The following is a 24,186-nucleotide window of genomic DNA, read 5'->3' on the forward strand; positions in this document are numbered from 1 at the left end:
CGCGGTCTCTGAAGGGCCCTCAGAGGACAGGCCATTAAAGCGGGGCCAGGCAGCAGACAGACAGAGTCGCTGGACACCAGACCGTCCATTTGCCCTCATACACGGCAAAATCACATCCATCTTGACAAGTCATTTAGTCTCAAATTCAGCCTTGAAGACTTGTAGACTTAAAAACAATCTGCCAGAGGGGCGAGAGTTTGAAGAATCTTTTCCGAGACATGAGTTTGGGTATCATGAAAGAAGGCAGAGTAAAGCCGATCATCTCACTTGTGTCGAGCAAATTACATGAAAAATCTTTTAAAAAGAGGATTTGCATAGAGAACTGCTGAAATTATCTCAAGGCGCGGAAGGTTTATTTCTATAGAGTTTTCAAACAAATTGCTTTATATGAGGCAACAAAATATTAAAGTAATAAATGATAGCAGAATAAAGCAAATGAAAGTGGACAGGTTTTAGTGCAGTTACAGAAAAGAAATCTTACCTCATTGACAGATTTTTCAAATTAAACTTTCATTTTTCAGAACCCAATAATATGCTGAATTTAAAGAAAGACTGATATCTGGTGTGTAGTTGTATTTCTGCCTGCTTTCATCTCCTTCTTCGCTCAATCGTCTCTCCTTTTACATTCCCTCTTTTTTTTCCATTCTGCCAGTTTCTTTCCCCCTGTGCATTTCTCTCACTCTGTCTATCCATATCATGGCCCCGTGGCTCTGTTTAACATGAGAGACAGATGACATCCATCTCTCACTGTCTTTCCCCCTCCCTCTCTTCCTCTACCCATCCGGCATCAGCTGAAGGCTGAGAGTCACATGGGGGACACAGGAGGCTGCACATAGAGCAACCACACACCTAAGGGTCAATGGTAGTTCAACTCTGAGAGGACATAAACTTAGGACAGCTGCGCATGCATGCACACACACACACACACACACACACACACACACACACACACACACACACACACACACACACACACACACACACAGAGATATAGACAAAGGGAGCGTGTCTTAGCGATTCCAACAAAAGACAATTGTACACAAAGATGTCAAATACAGGTGAACATTTTCACATTTGTGAGGCCAGTACACAGGTCAGGTCCTTTTATTGCTCTGTTGGTGGTGGATTACAGCAAAGGGGATCAGAATCCAGCTATAGAAATTGCGTTTGTCAACACATGTGGAACTCTATTCTTCTTGTGTGGTGCTTTTAAAAAATGCTTCACTGTTCTTCCTGGCTCCTTGCCTTTGATCATCTCAGACAATATCCAGGGGCAACGCCCAGGAAGCTCTGAATTCATATCAGAGGGCAGATTTCCCCCGAGACAGGAAGAAAATGAGAGCTCCTGCTCTTCAAGAGGTCGGAGACTACGGCCCAAGGGCTGTCTCTGACTAGATATGTGCGAATGTCTGTGTGTATGTGTGTGTGTGTGTGTGTGTGGTTGTGGGTGGGGGTGCATAGGGTACAGGTAAATGCAGATATATGGTGTGTGTGTATGTATTAGTTTGGTGCACACAATGTGATTCAAGTAGTCTCACTTCTTAGCAGTAAGAGGAAGGAGAGAAGGCAGGGCACCAGTCAATTTATTATAGTCTCAACATTTGTTATGCCTCTTAACACACCCAGTGTGAGACCCCGTCAGATATATTGAATATCCATATCTGTATCCTTCCACTGACACAAGCTGGCCTCTCCAGAAACATAACGGATATGTGGCCGAAAAGGAAATCTATGCACACTTCAAACAATCTTAATCTCTGCTGACGCAACATCAATACATTTCAATACAGATTCATCAAATACGCATCAAGGAAAATGGAAGTGTGCTTGACACCAGGAAATACATTTTTCTTTTTTTTTTGCCATTTTTTATTAAGGTCACAGCATCACTTAAAATTCCAGTGGCATACGCCCTCATGTCATGTTTGTAAATACTTGATAAATCTTTAATCTCACGCCTGAGATTGAGTTGATAGCAGCAGCAGAGTACAGTAGGTGTAAAAAATATGAAATCATTAGATTAGAAGTGTATCCGAGAATGAGAAAAAGGAGAGAAATGAGGGTGATTCAATCCAACTCAAGACAGTTAAGCAGTGAAGACCTTTTTTTATGCCCCCCCCCCCCCTCAACAATAAGCTAGATAGAGAAGAGCCAATAATATCTGAATTATGTTATGAAGGGACACTATTCTATTGACTATGAATATGATTACATTTCATGGTTCTGAACTAATAGTGCACTATCAAATGAAACTTATTTGACTATAAAATCCCAAATGCAAAAATGTATTACTACAAAAAGACACCATCCAATATACCGCGCCGCTGCGGAAATTGGGTTTTATAATCACATCTCTCTTTTGGGGGAGAGTTTTTTTTTATATTCAGCAAATATTGTTTGAATGATTCAAAATACAAAAAAAAAAGAATTTTGTTTATGTTGGATTTTCATTTAAAGAGCACACAGACACACACACACACACTCACTCACAGACACAGACGCAGACAAGTAATGTAATTACAATGCACTTCTGACAAGTCTTTTACATTGATACTCATGTCTGGGCGATGATTAATTTAAATTGTCACTGAATCTAATTTTATTCTTCCTTTCTTTTAAATGAGGTAAGATCTAATTATGGCCTAATGCATAACTTATTAAAACCTCTTCTTCTGGCGTGGCAGCCTGCCAATCTCATCCTCACTCATAATACCAGAATTCAGCTGCTGCACTGAGATCCAATTAAACATGCAAACATATTCTTTTGCACCTTGCTGCTTCTTCCCGAAACGCAGCCTCACAAATGAGGATCTCCTTAATAATTCTCTGATCAATTATTACTTATGTTGCGAGCGAATGCTTAATTCTGTTTGAAGGGGACGGAATTCCGGCAACTCATCTCCAAGCATCTGGGAAAAAATGTTTTCAAGTAGCACAACTGGAAGTGGAATCACAATACGTGCCTTGAAAGGGGAACACATTTCTACCAGGTATTAAATTTGACTTTTATTTGGGGTAGTTTAAACTCAGATGCCGGTCCCCTGATGGATCTCTCTGCAGTGGGGGGTAAGAGAATGAAGAGAATTTAAAAAAAAAAAACCCTGAGAGATTAGTTATGACTTTGATGGTGTGCGTAGTCCTGTAATAATACCCAAGAGGCCTGCATGGTGTTCCACTTTCTCCTTTCTACACGTGCAAAACATGTCCATCCTAACAAATCCTTTAGTCCAACATTCATTCTTTAACATTCTACTCATTTTTTTTCTATGAAATTGTGAATGTCTGCCAGCTCCTGATGAAAGAATTTTCTTTAATCTAATGATCCTCATTTGTGAGATTAAAGAAATGTCTTTAATCAAGAGACATTATGTTTAAGTAGGATGGAATTGCCTTGAAGATATTTTCATTTGAAGAGTTCTATTACAAAATGACATATGCACCGTTTTGGCCTGAAAGCGTTTTGGAACCAAGCCCTCCGTTTGTTCCAAATTCTTAAATCATCTTTTTTTTTTTTTTGTTCTCTCTTTTCACAATACAAAACAGCAGATTTAATATAAGGTCAAATTAACAGGGACTTTTTAATGGGTTGCATTCTCTTACCTGGTCTCTAGGGGAATGTTGCTGTTGAGCACCCAGCTGTTGTGAAGCTGTGCCTGGTCTGTGCTCGAACTGGTGTCTGCCCCCTGGCCACCCTGACTGGCCTGGCACCGCGTTGGCATCGTCTTCCTCTGCAGACTGACTTGAGTGTAGGGCGCCGGGCGGGCACAGGTGCAGGCGTGAGGCGGTGGGGGAGGAGGAGGCAGCGGGCGAAACGTGAATTGACCACCTGGACTGCTGGGCAGCTCTGTGAGAAGAGACAGAGAAGAAGCGGAGGAGGAGGGAGGGACAGGGGAGAAATAAACATAGGTTTATTAGGAGCACAGTATCATAAATTACAAATAAAAGTGGCGTGTTAGTTGACAGTTTATTGTTATTACTCTGATTGAGGGACATAAATCAGCTTGAAAACTGTCCCTGTCCGGTGCATTACTGTCCTACCTGCTTTGATACACTTCCAGCTACCCTATAAATAGCTTCTTGGCTGCCTGCAACAGTGAGCAGTCTTTAAAGAGCTAACAGCTCTGGCTTAATCTGCACCCGCCAGCCCAAACTACTCATGTGATGTTTATTATGAGATCTGTAGCTCGGTGGAATGAGCTAGCCAGCTGTAACTCCCTCACACTGGTAACCTCAGGGTCTAGCCAGAGCTCTCTCTATCCATCATTTATCATTCTCCTTTTGCTATAACTCTCTCTCTCTCTGTGTCTCTCTCTCTCCCGGCCTCTTCCTTCCCTGCTGCTTTCTGTCTCTCTTTCATTCTTGTCCATCCTTCTAAAAGTGAGCATAGACTAATTACAGATTTGGCAAAAAATGAAGTGTGTGTGCACGTTTGTTTAATGTGTCTGTTGACAGTGTATTTTCACGCATGGAAACATGTATGTATTCATGAGAGTTCATCAAGTGTCCTGGGATATTAGTAATCAGAGTTTATGGGGACAGCTCATGCCATATGGTTGCACTGTGGTTCTATGAGCATGCCAAATCTTTTCTCCCAATAGACCAACTCTGTCCAGCTGTATTGACAATGAGCGTAACATTAGCTTCAACCCGTTGTAAGGGAGTAAGGACTCCAGAATCCAGTAGACAGGCAGTATTGGCCCACAACTCTATTTGCTGCCAAAATGTCAGCAAAAATGTACCATGTGGAAATGTGGCCCACCTGGCACATTACCACAGTCTTCTCTATTCAAGTGTAACTATTACACAGATGCCACCAGGGAGCAGATTTTATGATTCTTGCCAGATGAAAACTGAGAAAAGTAAAGAATTAAGTAATTTCAAGAATGGAAGTTTCTATTGCCAGCATAAAAACCTTCCATGTCACCGGAGTCTGCAGTTCACCCAAAAAATGGTGTATGACATAGAGGTAACTTCTTTTTCAAATAGAATAGAAAAAATAGTTATGGAACATTTTATCGTCCACATTTTCATCATACTAAATCTGTGCACATACACTAACATTATGAACAATATTTAAAGATCATATTATTGCTTTGAACTCTCCACACTATATTATTGTTGACACATGAGCTAATATGCAATGTCACATCCACCAATGAGCACAATGTTCCTTGACAAGCCATACAGTGCATCAGCTTTTATGACTCACAGTTGTTAGAAACTCACATTTAGAAGATATATATTGTAGCAGTGTTGTAGGAATGCTGTGGCAGGAGCAGCTCTGTGAATGCTCTGTAAACATTTCTTTTTTTAATATCTCCATGATGCCATCTGTCCAGCTCAAATTGCATTTTGAACACAGTTACAGTAGCAGGCAGGATATATCTGCATATTTGACGTTAATGTTTCCAAAATTACTATATGAATGCTGTCAAAGTGATGTTTGGACAAAATGACAAGTTTTTCATCTTCCAAAAGATAATGCTGCTTATTGATCTTCCAACATAGCTGAATTGTCTTTGTCAGGTTTCCAAAGTATGTAATAAAATCATCGTCTCCATTCTCTGCATGCCGACACAATGGAATTTTCTCTTCATTACTTATGACATACCATCACTCACATCACCATTGCATGTTTATTTCATTTGGTTTCACTCAAACATGCTGGGATTTCTCACTAAATGTTGTCCTCCCTCCGTTGCTGTTTATTGCTCCTGGCCATCTGCGGTGATGCACAATTCACACTCACACATTCAATTTGATATTTTTAGCATACATAACATGTTCTTGTTGAATAACAACAACTGAAAATGTGTGTAGTTTGTGAATGTTTTTAACCAGTGGATGCATTTTTCCTATATGTAATACTAATGTTGTAGCACAATAGGAACACAACCTGCTTGTTATCACCACCCTAACCCACTGGAAGATTTAAACAGCTAATCAGGTTGTGCTAAAAGTGACTGAGACCTGGTAAAATGACAGGAATTTTATTTGTGTCAGCACCTGGAGGTGCTGTTTAATCTATACTAATGGATGTGGAAAATGGAAGTTATTTTCGTCTGAACCACCTCTGAGTATTAAAAATTACACGCTTAGGGAAAACTGACAGAACATTTTTAGAGATACTGCATTGTGTGTCACTGTAGTGCACCAGGAGCTTTAAAGCAGTACTTCAGTTTTAAGCAGTCTATCTGATTCATCAGTAACTGGGAGTCCTTTGAGTCCAGCCAGAAATCCCCTGCTTGCAGGTTTTTTTCTTTTTGAGATACTGGAGATAGATGTTTTTGCAGTTGTTACAAAAAACATGTTTCATTTGAACTTCTAAAAGAAAAAAAAATCACATGCAATACATTCCCAGAGCACTCACACTGGCAAGTTGTGCTGAAGGCGCTGTTGATTTATTAATCTACATAAGACGACTTTATATATGACTTTATTCACTTCAAACTTTGTTACAGGGTGATGACTTGAGAATAACAAATGTTCATAAATTGTAAAGCCACTGAAAATAAATGTTTTCATCTCTATAAATGCATATTTACATCTTAATTTGCACCTGTCTGCCATAGGTGTGATAGCAAATCAAAACACTCATATATAACTATATGTTCTGTATGTATATTATTGATCTCCATAGTAACTACTAAAGATGTCAGATAAATATAGTGATGTGAAAAAGTACAGTATTATTCTCTAATGTATTCATATGGAGGTATAAAAAAGGGAAATACATCTCAAAATTGGAGAGCTTGAGTAAATGTCCTTATTTATTTTACTACACTACTGGCCGCAAGACAATATCACATGCTAATTTTATTTATTTATGTAAATATGTATTTTATTTAACAGGTTCAGTGCACATTAATAAATGTCTGTGAATGCACCAGAGTTAGTTGAGAGGCTATTTTACATCTGTAGTCCCTGGATAAATGCTACAAAGTCTCCCTAAAATAATAACATTTGTTGGATATTTGGAGATTTGTATGTCAAAATTTGTGTTGGAGCAGTTTTATGTGAATATTACAAAGACTATATTTGCAAATTCAAACAAGTCCAGTTATTTACACATTTATAAAACACTGAATATAATAATATCAAAATGTCAGCAGCTGTGTAACAGTAAAATTACTGAAACTCACGAAATAAAGGCAAGCAGGTGCCAAGCTAACAGTGATGAATTACATTTGAATAGTACATGGGTACTGCAGTCATTTAATATTACATTTCCATAAAGCTGTGCCACCTACAGAGACTGATTTAAAATGAGAAGAATAGTAAAAACTAGTGTAATACTGGCTGAAAAGAGTCAGGTTTATTAAACTTCCCCTGCCTGGAAAATGCACATTTAGTTTTTACATTGCAGTAGAGTAAACTGAACTGTTGGTAGAAAGAAACACAATCAAAAAACTATTTTTCTAGTTTTAAACCCTGTATATAGGACAAAATTAATCTGTAGATTGCCTAAAATAGTCTGAACCATCACAACTTGAATCAGACTCATGAACATCTCTCATCTAGAGATGCTTTTCTTCCAATTGTATTCAAAACAACACAATAAATCCTAATTATTTCTGCCTCTTAACTCTAAAAATAGTCATTTCTTCATTATTAACTTAAACTTTTTTTAGAAATAATGACTCCAGCGAGGTGCTCCAAGTCAAAAGGGGAAAGAGTGCAACGTGCGGACGGACAGGAGTGGAGGAGGAAGCGCATGGACGGTGAGCCAGGGGAGAATGTAATCTTGGTGAGTAGAGTGACACAGGGGCCCAGACTGCCAGATGGTGCTTTAGAAGGCTTAGCTAAGGCAGCTTTGGGTCTCCGCTCCCAAAGATCCACAAACTGACTCAATTCCTCTCTTCTCACACAAACATATAAATGGCAGAGAAACACACTCTCTCTCTCTTTTGCTCAGTCTCTCTCTCTTTCTCTCTTTTTCTCTTTCTCTCACGCTCACCCTCTCTCTCACACAGAGTCACATCAAACATGCAAGCTGTGATGTTGTGTTAAATAGTAGATGTAACCTAAATAGGCCTGGCAATGTAGGGCAAGGGCCGTGGAATATTTGGCGGGCTGGCTAGAAGTTCAAAAACATCATATCAAGTCTGTGGGGAGTAGATAGAGGCCAGGGGAGGGGCCATTACAGCTCTAGATGACAGTCGTGACAGTGTAGAACATCCTCTGCCCCGGGGTTCCTCTGGGATTTAGCCCTCCAGAAAAGACACTTTTGGAAAGTCGCTTATGAGATATTTTCCTGGAATCATCAGCTTTTGGTTACATAAGCAAGATATGAGGAAAAAAATATATTTCATGGCCAGTGGAAGGGAGATCCGGGGGGATTAACTGGAAAATGTAACAGGTAACAACAGGTATTTGGGCCAGGTATTAAAAATGTATCACTGGAGGTGAGACGGATCCAAAATAGCACATGCATTAAGTATTAATGGAAACTTAGTCATTTAAAGCCAAGTCATGCTAATGCAATGAAGGGAAAGCATGATGAAAAAAAAGTCTCACACAGACACACACACACACACACATACACACACACAGTAATAGTTGTGTGTTTAATGAGTTTGCTGTCATGATGGTGGAATATAAAACAGTTTGAACCAAAAAAAATGAATCACGTGCACAAAAATAATCTTTCTCATGAACGTTTTGTCACACTCATTAAAATGTTCTACTTTCAGACTTGATGTGCCTGCCAGATGTTCAGCGCTGCCTTTATATGCTCTTTTTGCAAGTGTGTTGAGAAAATTTTAAAGGAGCAAATAGCGATAAGTGTCACATAAACAACAACAACAACAACACAAAAGACATTTTAAAAGATATCTTGGACAATAAAAGCACTACAAGAATATATAGCTCCTTAATGAGAAGAGATGGCCATGTTTGGTGTGTGTAGCAGTGTAGCAGACCATAAAAACATGAGCCACAATAATATTAAAGTCTAATATTTAACCAGGTTTTCTCCTCTTCTTCACTCCCTGTGTTTGCTCTCGGCTCTTTTCGCTTCCTTTCTCTCGCTTCATTATTGTGCCCAGCGCTCTACTGCAGAGTTAATTTCACTTATTACAAGAAAGCCTTATAAAATCCATAGAGCTTGACCTCAACAATATCAAACCTGCCTGTCTAACAGAGGAATGTGATCATTTTAAAGAACATTTAACACTATTGTTGGACCGAGCCCAGCTAAAACCACATCATCCACCCCACTCTAAAAATAAAAGCTTAATAATTTCCCCCAGGATAGCTTTTCATCTATCTCGCTTCTTAATTGACTTGCATTAAATTGCCACAAAGTTTATTCCACTGCTGTGCTTCGATGAAATAAATAATTAACCCCATATAAAGGTCAGACAACTGAAATTAGAAACTCACTGGTTTTTGTTCTTTTTTTGCAGTAATGAGATGAGATCCTGGCCTAGCTGACCATCTGACTATCTGTAATAATTTGTCTTTGTCTTAACAGAGTTCCTGACCAGAGATAGCACATTATCTCATCAGACATTATAAGTTGCAATATGACTCCTTTCACTGGATGGCTGCCGATGAAGGATGGTAATATCAATGATAACAATGGCCCGATGAAAGATAACAGGGACTAATATTGCTAATGATCATGGCGATGCTGATGACGCCGATGAAGATGCTTTCACTGATAATAATGGTAGGAGCGGCGGTGGTAGTGAAAATAACAAAGATAACGACGATAACATTGGTAATAACAGTGGTAAAAATGATGATGAAAACAGCGGTGATGGCGACAGAAACGCTGATAATTACACTGATGATAGTGGGCTTTGAGATGGCAATTAGAATAAAAACAATCATTGATTAATCTCTGCAGACACGGGGATAAATGGTGGGAACTCCATTTAACAAAGTGACACAATCATGTTGTCCAATTAAAGCGAGAAAATACAAATGAAGAAACGAAGTGCTCTAAGAGCTTTTCCCTCTCATACAGAACCCAGTCGATTTTCATATAGAGGCTGATAATTAGCAGCCATGCATCATCTAGCTTTTTCATACCGGAGGACTCACTCAATGTGTGCATGGCTGTGTGTGTGTGCATGTGTGAGAAGGTGTATATCTACGTGCACATTTGTATAATTGCTTGTTTGTACCCCCATCTTCAAAAACAACTCTGGAGCATCTCTACAATCATGTTTAGGCTGCAGGTGATTCTGAAAGTAGCATTTCCCTCGAGAGGACGTGAAACCTCCTGAGTATGGCTCCTCAGCTCTACAGCAAGAAGCTTACCATCACTCAAACACTTCACTGCAGGGGCCTGTGCTCAAATTACATTTTCAGAAGCGCATCATCCTTCGGTCCTGCGCCATTTAAATGATCCGTTTAGAACTAAGTAATTAATCAGCCGATGCTTCGCAGACGTGAACTGCCCAAATGAACTTTTTTGATCTTAATGAGTTTTGGCTGTCTTGACACAGAGGCAGGAAGAGGCCAGTGCAGGTTTGTGTGGAGGTAGCTTATAGTGGAAGAGGACCTAGCTGAGCTCAGCTCATCTCTCCTGAGAGTACAGCAGTGTCCTGATCCTTCCTGACCTTGTCACTGCAGCAGGGTGCCCGGTCATTGCCACCTGCCATGGCTGTGCAGGTGTTTGTGTATGTGTGTGTGTGTGTGTGTGTGTGTGTGTGTGTGTGTGTGTGTTTGTGTATGTGTGTGTGTGTGTGTGTGTGTGTGTGTGTGTGTGTGTGTGTGTGTGTGTGTGTGTGTGTACGTTGGTGCATGTCATACTTCCCATGTGTGTGTGCATGGATAAGTATGCACATGAGTGTATCGCTTTGGAGCATGCTCAGTTGTCGCATGATGTCATGTGAATTATTAGCCATGGTAGAAATTTGCATCACCAGGAAGAGGGCGTGACAAGGTGTTTGAGACTCAGAGGGTGAAACGCCACAATGGCCATTATGGTGATTAGTGTGCACATTCATCTTTTACAAGCCTCATGATTCTCTCCCCCCTTCCTCCTCATTCTCTCTCCTATATATGAACACACACCCCATCTCCCTCAACCCCAAAACAATCACAACAAGCACACACAGAGTATGGAGGACTTGCGCAAGCACATGCATGCATACACTATATTTCCTCTGACTCCGACACTAAAACAGGAGAAAGTGCCGAGGCTTGACAGCAAACAAACCAACATGAAGAGATTCCTGGCAGGCTAAAGAGAGAGTAGTATCAAAGCTACAGGAATGCACCACCAGCAGCCCATTTTTTCAGTGAGAGAGAGAGTATGCGCAGTGTTGTAGCAGACCTGAGCTGCTGGTAATTAGAATGGGCTCTGAGGAGACACAGGCAGTGGAATGAATGCAAATGAATTCACTGGCTCCGGCACTGGGCTCCACAACCTCACTTTTCATATAGCATGCCTTACAGACAAGAAGCTACTGGCACAAACAGAGTAGGGCTACACAGTAAACGCTGAGTGACATGACACACACAAGCCAACATGTCCACACACACACACACACACACACACACACACACACACATGAACGAGCATATGAGTAAAATATGAATCTGCAGGCCTGAAACAAATACAAACCCGATAGTGCACAAGGAAGCATGCGCAGATTGAAAATCACAAACACACATACACACATCATACTAATCCCTGCAAATGCCACAGTGTTACTCGTGAAAAGAGAAAGGGGGTGAAAATGCTTGTTCCAAGCGAACATCCACAGCATGTCCCACAGCGGAATAAACAAACCCCTCTTAATTGGTGTCGATTTGAAATGGAGTGATGATTCATCATGCAGAACTTCCCAGTAGAGTATTGGAAACCCAATCATTTCTAATCCATATGACCTTGACAGAGGGCCAGAGTTAGTCTCTAACTCCTTCCACATGCACTGTCCGACAGACAAAGTCAAGGCATTGTAACTGACTTTATAACTCGTTGGAATTGTAATCCACCAAAGTCAGATCACTTCACTGATTACTCCATCTCAGCCAGCGGCAAATCTTTATGAAGCACTCAATTCTTCACAGCAGTCATAAATCAGGGTACTATAAGCTTTCCGTCTCGATGATGGCACACCAAAGACACTATTTCCATACCACACTGCTCCAGTCAATAATCCCTATTCCCATTACATCTACCAGTGTTGCTTCTGACTCGAAGAAGTCCAACCTGAGCTCACCTCCAGATCCCAGATGTTTTACCATGTGAAACTTTGATCAGTAACTCTGGTGGCTCTTCTCAAGGAGAAACAGGTCATCTGTGAAGGGTTCATGCTCTTTACTAGCTAGGTGCTGTAAATGAGTCTAATTAACACATTTACCTCCCCATCTTAACCAGGCATCCGGGACCAACTAGAGTCTTATTATAGAGTAGATTATGCATGTAGTGTTCCCACTGAGATTACAGTAGGGAAAGCAAAGCATTTAGAGATGTATATGTGCACTGTTCACAAGAGTACATGGGCTGTGTGAATATGGGAAGTCATGAGGAATAACAGAAAGGATGAGGGGCTGCTTGGTATTCCGACTGGAACATATAATAGATGGTAGAGAAAGATAGCGATATAAAGGGTGCGCAGAGAGACGAGAGAGGGAGAGAATAATCAGAAAAGAGATGTGTCTTCAGCACCACCTGCAGACACGACTGGCGGCCATCTTGCAGTCAATGAGGTGAGTGCGGCCACCGCCCCAGGTCAGCATTAACACAGACCAATGACAAGTCGGCACTTGCCCTCTATTGCAAAAACACCTTGCTGTTCCACTCCACCGACCGCACCTATCACACCGATCACAACGCACACACGCATACGCTTTTGCACTTGGTAGTGTTCTCCGTCTGTCTCTCTCTTTCTCTCCCTCTCTCTTTCTCTTAAAATCACACGCACACACACACCAGGAGAGGCTTAACAAATGTGGGAACAGATGCCCCACATCAGCCTGCAGTTGCCCTCTGCTCCCGGTGCGTCTCCAGAGAGACACAGGAATACCGTTAACGAAGATAAGACACTGCAGTCCTCTGCTGTCTTAACACATGCCTATATTGAACACACACACACACATTTTTGAGTCATTTGTCCATATCAGTATAAAGCTGTAGAGATACAATCAGAATATCTGTAAGACCTGCTTGATATCAATTATATGTGCTCACCTCTTTCCTTCTCTCTATAAAAGCACATACAATTATACACACTCAATATTTTTTATTCTCTTTTGTGGGGACATGATTTTCTGTAATCCAGGCTGCCGTTGTCCTCTACTACCTTATCGAACTCAAGTAGATACTTTCATAGGTGAAGAGATAAATGACATCTGGTCCCTCTTGCATGGAGACATTCAACTGACTCACGAAAGTCAGCATATTGTCTTCTAGGCAAGAATGTGTCTCTCCTATAGGCAATTTAAATGGCAACCAAGGTACCCAGTCCACAATCCAATACAAAAAGAATGCAAACAGTTTGTAGCAACACAACACTGAGATTCAAGGCAGCTGTGGATTCAGCTGTAACTTAATAGACATTCAAATCAAATTTGAAATGATTCATACTGCTTCATGAATTAAAGTGTATTAGTTTTGAGTAGACTAACTAAATAAGAACAAAAACAATATTCCCTCATTTTAAACTTTATGCGCAGGTTAAGAAAATATGTGCATGTACTGCCCCACCAAGATGGCAACAATGGGCAGTGTCTAACAGTCCCCAGGAGGATGAATTTTTCATTGAAATGCTGTCGACTGAGTGTTAACCGCATTTTCAGGATCAGTGTCATGCATCTAAATTGGTATTTCCTTCAGTGCGTGTCACCGCAAATAAAGAAGCCTGTAGCTTTATTTATGGCTTTCAACCTGGGGAGAATCTGGAGCCAGTATACTTTGGAAGTTGTATTAGCTGCTAACACTAGTAGCACTAGCCTCAGGTATTGAATGTGTCTGAAACCGATAAAGTTGTTTTTTTTACTTAATAATGAGGTTTATGGTGCCACTGGCAGATACCAGTGTAAATATCTAAGGCAGCTTTGGACACGTTAGAGTCTGACACATAGACTGTAAAAAATAATGGATGTAGACACTGTGACTGCTTTGTGAAAAGAGGGTTGCAGAGATGTATCTTTCAATTGTTCATCTGTCACAACTTTCTGTTCTAGTTGCCCAAATATGTTTTCTACCTCATCTGCCAGTCTACAAAAAGTATTTGTGGAGTGGTTCCTTACTGTGGGATAAAAAGTACTGCTGCATTTGAAAATATTCTCGTCAGTGCAAAGTGCCTTTGTATTAGATTCTGAAAAACTTTCAATCTAACATGCCTGAAAAATCTGAATATTTCTGTTTTTATGTTGAATATCAGTGAGCTCCTGGGAAGTAGCCACTGTGACACCAACCACTGGTTTGTGCACTACCGTTTTGAAGCCTTGAGTTTGGATTTGATCATCACCATCTTGGACTTTTGAAGCCAGAAGTGACCATTTAGACGAGAGGTTGAAGTTGACCTTAATGCTAGCTACTAGCTGCAAGCTTGATTAGCATGGTGTATTTACAGTCTATGGTTAACTGTGTTAATGCTTATCCTAATGCAAAAAATAGGCTTAAAACTAAAAAAAATTTATTTACTGGGAAAAATTACCATCCAACTCCATAGATAGTCGTTTAGTACAACTAAACAATGAATAACATTTTTTTTTAGGTGACCAAAACTTTACAAAAAAATGACGGTGGCTAGAGCTAAGTCTGAATCTCGGGTTACACGTTACCTAACCAACATTGCCTGTAACAGCATACGCCAGTGACTCAAAGTGGCCACACCATTAATTGTGTATAACTTTAAGCCTTAATACAATTTGAATGGATGAGTCACATAAAAATTCAACCCCTGTAGAGTTGTCATGAACAGGGAAATTAGCTCTAGAGACCAAAACCATTTTGTGCACCAGGCTGTTATCATGTTTTTTCCTGCTGTTAAATTGGGCATTTGAGCTATTCTCAAGTGGTCATTTGAGGAACTGCAGTTGTTAGCTTCCTTGGGTCTGACATTTGCTTCGATTGCTTTATTAAGGAAGAGGATTTATGTGGTTGGAAAATATAGCTAGCAATCAAGTGGTTGGTCTAACACACTGACAGTGAATGTTGCTTTATTTGCTCTGTAAGTAATTAGATAAACAATTATTTAAAAATACAACAAAACATGAAATTATTTGCAACAATAGCAGGACCTAACTCAGACAGTGTTTTTTACATAATGTAGCAGTTTTGATGAATTTCACACAGAAATTCAATCTGTTCTGCTGTTGTGTGTCAATGTATTCGTCTGTCCTCTCTGTTCATCCGTTTTTCAGTTTGTATTTGAAGGGTTTTGTCACGCCTACATTTAAGAGAGGCAATATGTGAATATAGATACACAACTGCTTATTTGGACCACATTTTACTTGACATAAAGCTTTACAGTATGTGATTTGATACAAAAGGACTGTGACATTTAGGAAATACTATATATAGAGTGCAGTCTATTGAGGAACACTGGCTTGCCAGAGGGTCAGCCAGGAGATCAGACTAAATAAACATCAGCAAGAAAGAAAGAGAGAGAGAGAGACGGGGAGAGACTCACACACAGACAAATAAACAGGAAGTGGTAGCTCATGAGGTTGATGTTTTTGGCCCTAAATTAAGCGGCAGCTTTTCATCTGTCCATTGGTGGATCAGACATCTAATCACTTCACTCTCCAGACACATGCCAGACAAGGGACCGAAGCTGAGGATATCTGGATGGATCAAGGGTTTAGTGTTGACACTTTCTGTGTTGAACTGGCTGACATCAATCTATCATCCCTTATGGTGTCTACTCTCGATCTGACATGGCCTGGATATCCCCTAGTTTCCTGAGTTATACGATTAGATCTTTCAGAATGTAAAACCTGAACCCTCTGGCTGACGGGATGGCAATAGCTCGCTGACCATTGATCCTGTGACTACACACTGTGGTGCTCACAAATACCTAACTCGGCAAACATGTCAAGAATATGCAGACGTGTCACGATGTATATGCAAATGCAAGATGAAACCCTGTATAGCAATCTCAAAATTAGGAGATAGGTCAATACTATTAAAGAGAGACAGCCAAGTGTGCACTTAAACATAGTCAGGTAGAAGGATGTTTAGATAGCCATTAACTAACAACACTTTATGACTATTTACAAGCCACTCACAGGACACACACTTTCAGACACTTATAGCTATTAGAAGCCATTAACATTCATGTATAATCATGTGAAATGATGTGCGAGGGAGCCTCATCTGCAGCAGCAACAGTAAGCAGAGAGAAAATTAAAATCCATCTAGAAGATGATGACTATTCTGCAGCAGTGGAGCAGAGGACGCAAAACAGGTGTGTACACAACACATACACATACCAACATCTTTAAATCTCATATAAACATAAGCGCACACTATTGTTAATGCTAGGGCACACAACTGACTGAAAAACCAACAATCCACAGCAGGGACAGACATAAAAAGCCTGCATATTTATCAACCCAACATTTTTCATAATGACCACCAACAGTGAAAATGTGACACTAGTGGCCTCCAACTCACCCATTTCTTCGTCTATCTACAACTGTGACTAAAAGGGCCACCAACCTCTGACACAATGATGTAAAAAAGGACACAACAACCAGAAAAGACTGTCAGTGACCCCTTCTAAAAGGGTCAGTTGCTGTAAGGCTATAAAATCTTAAAAAGCAAAAGATAATATTCTGCCCTAGCTATGACCGTGGAGACAGCGATGAATGGCGAGAGAGGGGGAGCTGAGACAGGACCCCGGCCTTAATGCGGTTTGTAATTGTAAGTGTTGGTCTTTAATAAAAGCCCAGAGTATTTGGTCAGGCTAATAGACTGGGCTCTCTAAATCGTGCCTGCCATGCATTATTCATCAGCCATTAGCTATCGGCTCATCTGGGAGGCTTTATGAGTCCCATCATCGGCCGGGACCCAGGCTAGGCACACCAGAGGTGTGTGTGAGGAAAGTGGGAAGAAGGGGATTAGCTGGAGAGAGAAAGAGAGAAAATGAGGAGATGCAAATACAGGTATGGGAGGGAAGAGTGGGGAGGTAAAGTGGATTCAGAGGTGAAGAATCAAAGAGGAAAGCTGACGAAAGATAGGCATGATGTGGCATAGGTTAGGGTCTGTGATATGGAAATGACTAGAGGGAGATGAAGAAATGGCTGGATGAAAGCCAGAGGTCATATTGTAGACATATGAAAATGGGAAGAGGCTGATGCACGGAAATGAGAGGAGAACTGACCAATGGAGGGTGGTGGGAATGGAGGGATGTGTATGAAAATAGGTGCGGAAGGCGAGCATCAGGTCAGGGGAAGGCTAGAGAGAGCAACAGAGAATGAAAGAGAGATGCCAGCCTCAAGTGGCATTTTCTCTTGACCATGAACATAAATGTCAGCTGCTTCCTCCCCATCCCCTCTCAACCTTTTCTTCTTTCAATTCCCCTCACCTCCCTCTCAACCTTCCCTTGCTTCTTCCACTCCACCTCCTGCAGCCCTTCTCAATCTGCCCACCTCTCCCATGCCTCTCTGCATCTCCCCAGAGTGCCAGTGGTAATTTTGCTTTCAGAGACGAGAGAAGGCCATGGAACACATGGAGATGCAGGCTGCTCAGTTACTATCGTATCAGTGGCCAGCAGGAAAGGCGCCAAGACCAGGACGCGTATGTGCGTTTGCATGTGCATGGGTGTGTACGGGTGTGGGCGTGTGCGTGCACTCTTGAGTGCATCTACACGTCAGGATAATGGGTGTTTAGCAGGCCTGCCAGACTTGTCCCAGCTATTGCTCTCCCAGACTACCAGGTTCTCCTGACCCTCTGCGGCAGCCCAAGGACACACTCCTGTCTCTCTAATTAAAACACAACCCTGACACACACACACCACACACTCACACACACCGCACACACCCTGCAGGTCTGCAGCTTAAAATAACCTTAAAAGAAACAAGCAGAGCCATCATCCCCTGCACTCAACACCTCTTCAAAATCCACTCAGTGTTTTCTCACCAGGCAGCTCCCAGGCAGACTCTCTCCCTCAATCTGCAGGAAGATGCACAACAACAAACAGCATCTTCAAATGAAGCACTCATTTATAAGAGGAGTCATCAAAGGAGATGCATTCATTATCACATGGCCTTCATGAAACAATAGCACCACTGCCCTGTTACATTGTGCTTGAGAATAACTGTCTGCAGAACTATTTGCAACCACCCAAAAAATCTCAAGAAGTTTCCAGAGACCTGTCAGTGTGGCTATAAATTGCTTAATTTTAAATTTCCAATGTGCATTTTAAAGGACTCTTACCATTTCACTGTTAAAGGTGGGTAATATTTTGCAACATAATAGCTCACCATATTTCAAAAATTGGCAGCTCCTTAACATTCAAACCACAAAGTCTTCTATATTTGTTTGCAAATACATCATTATGCATAGCTCACATATCTGAGTCTATTCTCTTCTTGTTGGCAGCAAACATTCAACATTAATGTTGTCTATTCTCATTTGCTGATGCCAGGCACAGTATGGTTTCTATTTACAGTAAGGAACAAGGATGGCTCATGGCCGTGGATGCGCACAGTTATAAATATTGCTTCAAGTAAAGAATCTAACTTCAGTGAACATCACACGTGACACGCAGCGTTGAGACAGCCTCTTCACTTTATCTCTAACAGACAATTTAGCATGTTTACTTCCTCGTTAAGCGCTTGAGAGACCCTGATGGAGGAATTCCAGGGAGGCAATGGCGTCCTGTCACGGCGGGTTACCACTGCAGCATGATTTAATGGAACTGTCTGTCAGAAGGCCGAACAACAGCCTGTCAGCCAACAAGCAGAGGTAGCATACACACATGCACGTGGTCAAAAAACACAATGGAGATCGATTGTCAAAAAACGTCCTCTCTCTATGTCTCTCTCTGTCTCTCTCAGCCTCATTCACACACAAACATGCATACACACATGTGCACACAAAATCAAAGAGCAAAAAGCACCTGTGTCCAAAAAGAATCTGGCAAGAGCTAAGACAGGTGGAAATGAACACAGAAACACTCCGAGCACATTCAAAGAAATCAGCAGTTAGAAAAACACCCATCACCGGCAGCCCCCCTACCAAGAGAGGAGATGAGTGCCAGGAATACGTTCGCTGCATCAAGCAGCACAGGTGTTATAAGAGCAGTTTGCAGGAGATCCCGCAAAACAAAGTACCACTGTCATCTCTATAGAAGAAGCAGCACGGAAATCAACCCAAACAAATGTAATGAACGGTTCACAAAGTATTTAGCAGATTAGGCGGAAAAGTCTGTGCATGATGGGGGCCCAAATCCAAAGCTCATTACATGTGGCACTGCATTAGGAGCTCACACAAGCCAGTATACAGTCCTATCCCTCAGCTCAAGGCTGATTTCTATCCCCTGTTCCCAAGTGAATGAGGTAGACAGCAATCACATCAGCCAGGCATTGGGCATCTGCTACAAAAGCCTTTCCTTTATTGTATATTTCTACCATCATCCCAAACTGGCAGGACAGAGAGCACTGATTAGCATCAAAGCCTTTGATTGCCCCACTCAACAATCAGTGCTGCTCTCCGGTATGATGCCTGCTGTGATGCATAACAGTGTGTGTGTGTGTGTGTGTGTGTGTGTGTGTGTGTGTGACTGGTGAGAAAAAGAGAGAGAGAGGAGAAATAATGAAAAACCATGCTAGGTGTATCAAAATGACTCCCCATATGCAATAGCGTATGTGCATGCACTTTAGGCCTTAATATTCTGAGATGAACCAAAATGATCTTCTTCTAATATCCCCATCTTTTGATGTTGCACACAGCAGCACCATCCTCTGCTCTGGACAATTCACTCTGGCCTTGGAAATAGGCTGCTACTTTAAAGATACCTCTTTCTGTGGCTAAATATGATTAGCTGCAGAGGACATTGTAGTTCTCTCCACAGCTAATACATTTAGTATGGATTGTCTGAGGGGTAAGGATACAGCAAGCCGAGAGATCGATATTCTAAGTCAGAGTCTGTCTGGAGAAGAGGAACCATGCTGGGAGATGGTTAACTGTTCTGAAGTAGCAAATGCTGTCTGGAAGCACCAAATGCCAGGAATCCCATGATATTGAACACTTCTTCAAAAGGTAATGCTTAATGCTCAAGCTGGGCGATGGGTTACGTTGAGTGTCTGCATCAGGCGAGGTGCTTGTTGAAGATTTGTTGTGGATATCTCTAAGGATGAGAGATTATATAAGGCAAATCTGGATGATTCCTTATAGTCTATAGTGCACTACTTAAGACCAAAGCCCCATAGGACCTTGCCTCCATAGGGCTGATGTCAAAGTGGTGCTCTAAATAGAGAATAGGGTGTCCTTTGAGATAGAGGGGAAAAAGGACCCAGATTTAAGTGGCTTCATTTGCATGCGCGAATCCCTCACTTAAGCCCATTTGAACCGCACATACGAGCCACCGCAGACACAAACGGGCATGCACACACCACAAATTCCCAAGCACACAAATACACACACTTAGCACAGACACATTCTACCCACTATTCCTAGAGTCAGAGGACATTAGCACTACATCTATTTCTGGAGGCCCATTAAGGCCGTAAAACATTTAAGATCCGCACAGAGTGATTCCTACTGTCAGAATGACCCGTTCTTTCCCCATTTCTCCTGCTCATGCAAAAAAGCTGACACGAAGCTTGTGACAGAAACATGTATTTGGTGCCGTTCTGGATTCGGCTGAGTGGGCTGGCACGCGGGCTGGATGGGTGGGGTGAGAGGAAGTGGGGTTGAGAAGAGTTAGGTGGGGGGAGAGGGGTGCAGTCATTCGCCCGCCAAATGGGTCCATTTTGCGAAATGTGAAGCCTGCACTTTCCTGACACGCTATAATAAATCTATCAATTGTGTGTGGGTGGGTACGTGCGGTTGCATTATGTGTGTGTGCCCCATGCATGAAGAGGAAATTGGTGGCATCTAAACAGGAAATATCCCCTTCCCTTCTCCTCTATAGATGTGACAGTCACAGTAACAGTAACAGCTCAGCTCACCATAACACCGGGTGGCATATGCCTTATAATGGAAATGCATCGTACCACTGAGGGACTAACATAAGCTCACAAGGGCACACATGTATGCATACACACGCCCTTATGCGCACACACATAGAAGCTAATGTGGGATGAGTAGACAAGCTTGTCTGCTTCCCATCTCAAATCTATACATAAATATATCATTTGCTGCCCAGTGAGGACTAAATCCATGAAAGCAGCAATGCTATGCTACTTTAATGTGAAATGACAGGCTCGTAGGCAGCTTTTAGAAGCATAACAAGACTCAATAGTCCCCATTTCCAGAGGGGGAGTGTGGAATGGTAGCAGAATGGTAGCTTTACTATAGTTCATTATGGCACACAACCTTAAAAACCTCCAGCAGTCTACATTTCATCCACCTCCGAGTTGCAACTCGTACTTAGAAAATAGCCTTTACTTTGCCAGAAGCCCCATCCTTTGCTAAGCAACTACTTGTTGCTTTAATGTCCTGTACATCCATATTACATTTACATGTCTGTGTACTATGAACCCAGTGCCCTGAGATGATAAATTCTTAGTGTTGAATGTCAGATGAATCCGTATTATCCGCATAAAAAAGTCTCATATAAATAAGTAGGGGTAAAAAAGGAAGGTTTCTTTTTGCATACAATGACCCAGCATGTTTTTAGTTACACCATCTAACACCCGGTTGCCAACTGGTTAACACATATAACTGTAATACTGTGGTTGATTCTCGCCCCTCTCTCTACCCCTGTATCATATCTCTCTGCACTTTCAAAGAGAGGCAAAGTGGCTGAAAAAATAGTCTTTTTAAAAAAAGAATAAAACTCACATGATGCCCATGAAATGAGTTTCGTTGGCAGGATACAAAGACCTTTGACAACATAGTATTTTTAGAATAAGACTGTCTACACAATGGTTTGTATGATATAAAAGCAATGAAAGTTCAGTCAAATCATGGATAAACAAAAGGCTGTTTTGTCTCATTGGATTAACACATAATGAATATTGTAAATGATACCAGAAATAATGTGATGTCCATTAATTAGAAAGTGTATAATTCTGACCAGATTAATTAGTGAAAAACAGTGTTGACATACACAAATTAAATAATAATCAAATAATTGCAGTTATAAAGAAACACTGATTAGCATCAACTGTGCATTTCATCTTTCATTGTTACAGCTGATGATCTAAAGCAAATATATGTCAAAACCTGAGCTGTATTTCTCTGACAGAGCACACCAATCTAAAAAAAAATGACAAAAATGTTATAACTTTACATAAATACTACATGAAATACCATTTATGGAACACAATAGAGCCAAATTAAAGACATATAATACACACGTCATGGATCCAGGTAGAACTGTATAAGCTGTGCCATGATCCCAACATACATTGGTGAAAATTGCTCGGGACTGTGCTGTGCTGTGAGCTGGAAAGCAAAGCTAAAGAAGCCTAATATTAATTTGTCGGATTTACAGCAGCATTAGGAGTTGAATAATTAAGACAATGAGGCCTTTTTGTTAATGCTTGATCTGGCTGAACTGATGGCCTTTGTGTTCTCTGCTCTGTCCATCCCTTTTATTCTCAATATAATTAATTCCTCAAGACAGGCATAGCAGAATAGAGTATTCTTCACTGAGTGAAGCCAGTGAAGCGTATCTCTTATATGTTAGTTGTTATGTCCTGCATAGGATTTATTATGTTTTGTTTTCCACTATGGACAGTTTCTAACTTCAACAAAGGAGTTCAGCCTTGGTTTTGGCCAACAATGACTATCACTTTGGTTTTTGCTGACATATATTTTTACTGATATTCCTCAATATATCTACTCTCTGAAAAAATGCAACCATCATTAGAGTAGCAAAGTTTTTCCCTGGGCAGTACTCTATACAGAGTCAAGATTCAGAATGTAAAAAATGTCATTGTCTATAACATGATGATGATTGTGTCAGGTCAGGGGCTCACATGAAAGCCATGAAAGATATAAAATGATATTAAAACACACATTCCATAAATAAATAAGAGCAGGTGTGCAAAGGTGCATTAAAAAGTTGTGACAGTCTATTTGGCATTCTTTAAGATGAATGTTGCAATAGGAATGAAAGAGTTTTTCTAAGTTGTCATTTTGGCCAAGTTGTTCTAAAGCGGCTGCCTGATGGGAGTAGCTGAAAGCAATGGTGAAGGGAGTGTGAAGGGTCGTTAGAGATGGAATCTGCCTTTCTTTTTATTGCATGTCTGTAAAGGTCTGAAAGTTGGGTTTGAATCATACCGGTGATTCTGGTTAGAGGCTTGATGGTTTTTGTGAGTGTTTTCTTACTTTTGTGAGGAAATTGTACCAGGATGTGATGTCCAATGTGAGAACTGATTTGATGAGTAACCAGTATACTGCTGTTAAAATGTCCTCTGTCACATTAAAACCTTTCAGCCTCCTCAGGCAAAATGTGCTATTGGGACTTTTTGTAGACCATGTCTGCATGTTATGTGAAGGACAGGAAGTGGTCAGTCTTAGTGCCCAAGTACTTAAATATCTCGAGCTGGTCCAGAGAGAAGGTTGAGGGATGTCAGGTGCTCAGAGCCAGATGTTCTTGCAACGTAGATAGTGAGGGCGTGAGGAGTCGGTCTGACGAACTGTAAAGTCGTTGTCATTTATGGCTACTCAATGCCCGTCCGCAATTGATTTTTTCTGTTTTACTAGTGTCCCGGCCAAAACATAGTCACCATCTAATCTCACTGTAATACTGTAATATCCTTAAACAACCACGTTTCTGTGAAACGTCAAATTTGATCAGTACAGAGAGTTCATCTATTTAATTTCATAGTGAGCGCACATTTGCCAGAGTAAAAACCAGTAATGAGAATTTATTTCCTCACCTCACCTTTCCTCACAGGTGTTTCCTTAGCAGACACTCAGGGATTAGATCCAGGAGTGTCAATGCCTATATTTTCCAGGAAGCATGTCATAGCTCCAAAAGGTCAGCCCAGACCTAGGTGAGTGTAGCTGGGTTGGTAATGTGTGGATCTGCCGGTGAAATCCAAGTCAATTTCATTTCTGAGCAAATGATTGACAAACTGCACATAAAACTC

At 41.1% G+C, this 24,186-nt stretch overlaps 1 protein-coding gene across 1 annotated transcript in view; it reads right to left on the bottom strand.

The window, feature by feature from the left end:
* tenm1 (teneurin transmembrane protein 1) overlaps positions 1-24,186 on the bottom strand; it is a 148,058-nt gene that overhangs the window by 104,104 nt on the left and 19,768 nt on the right. Inside the window, exon 3 of the mRNA XM_053323537.1 lies at positions 3,601-3,844. Coding sequence (XP_053179512.1) covers positions 3,601-3,844 — 244 coding nt within the window. The remainder of the gene's footprint in view (positions 1-3,600; positions 3,845-24,186) is intronic.

This window comes from Scomber japonicus, chromosome 8 (assembly GCF_027409825.1).
Source record: "Scomber japonicus isolate fScoJap1 chromosome 8, fScoJap1.pri, whole genome shotgun sequence".
Classification (NCBI taxonomy): domain Eukaryota; kingdom Metazoa; phylum Chordata; class Actinopteri; order Scombriformes; family Scombridae; genus Scomber; species Scomber japonicus.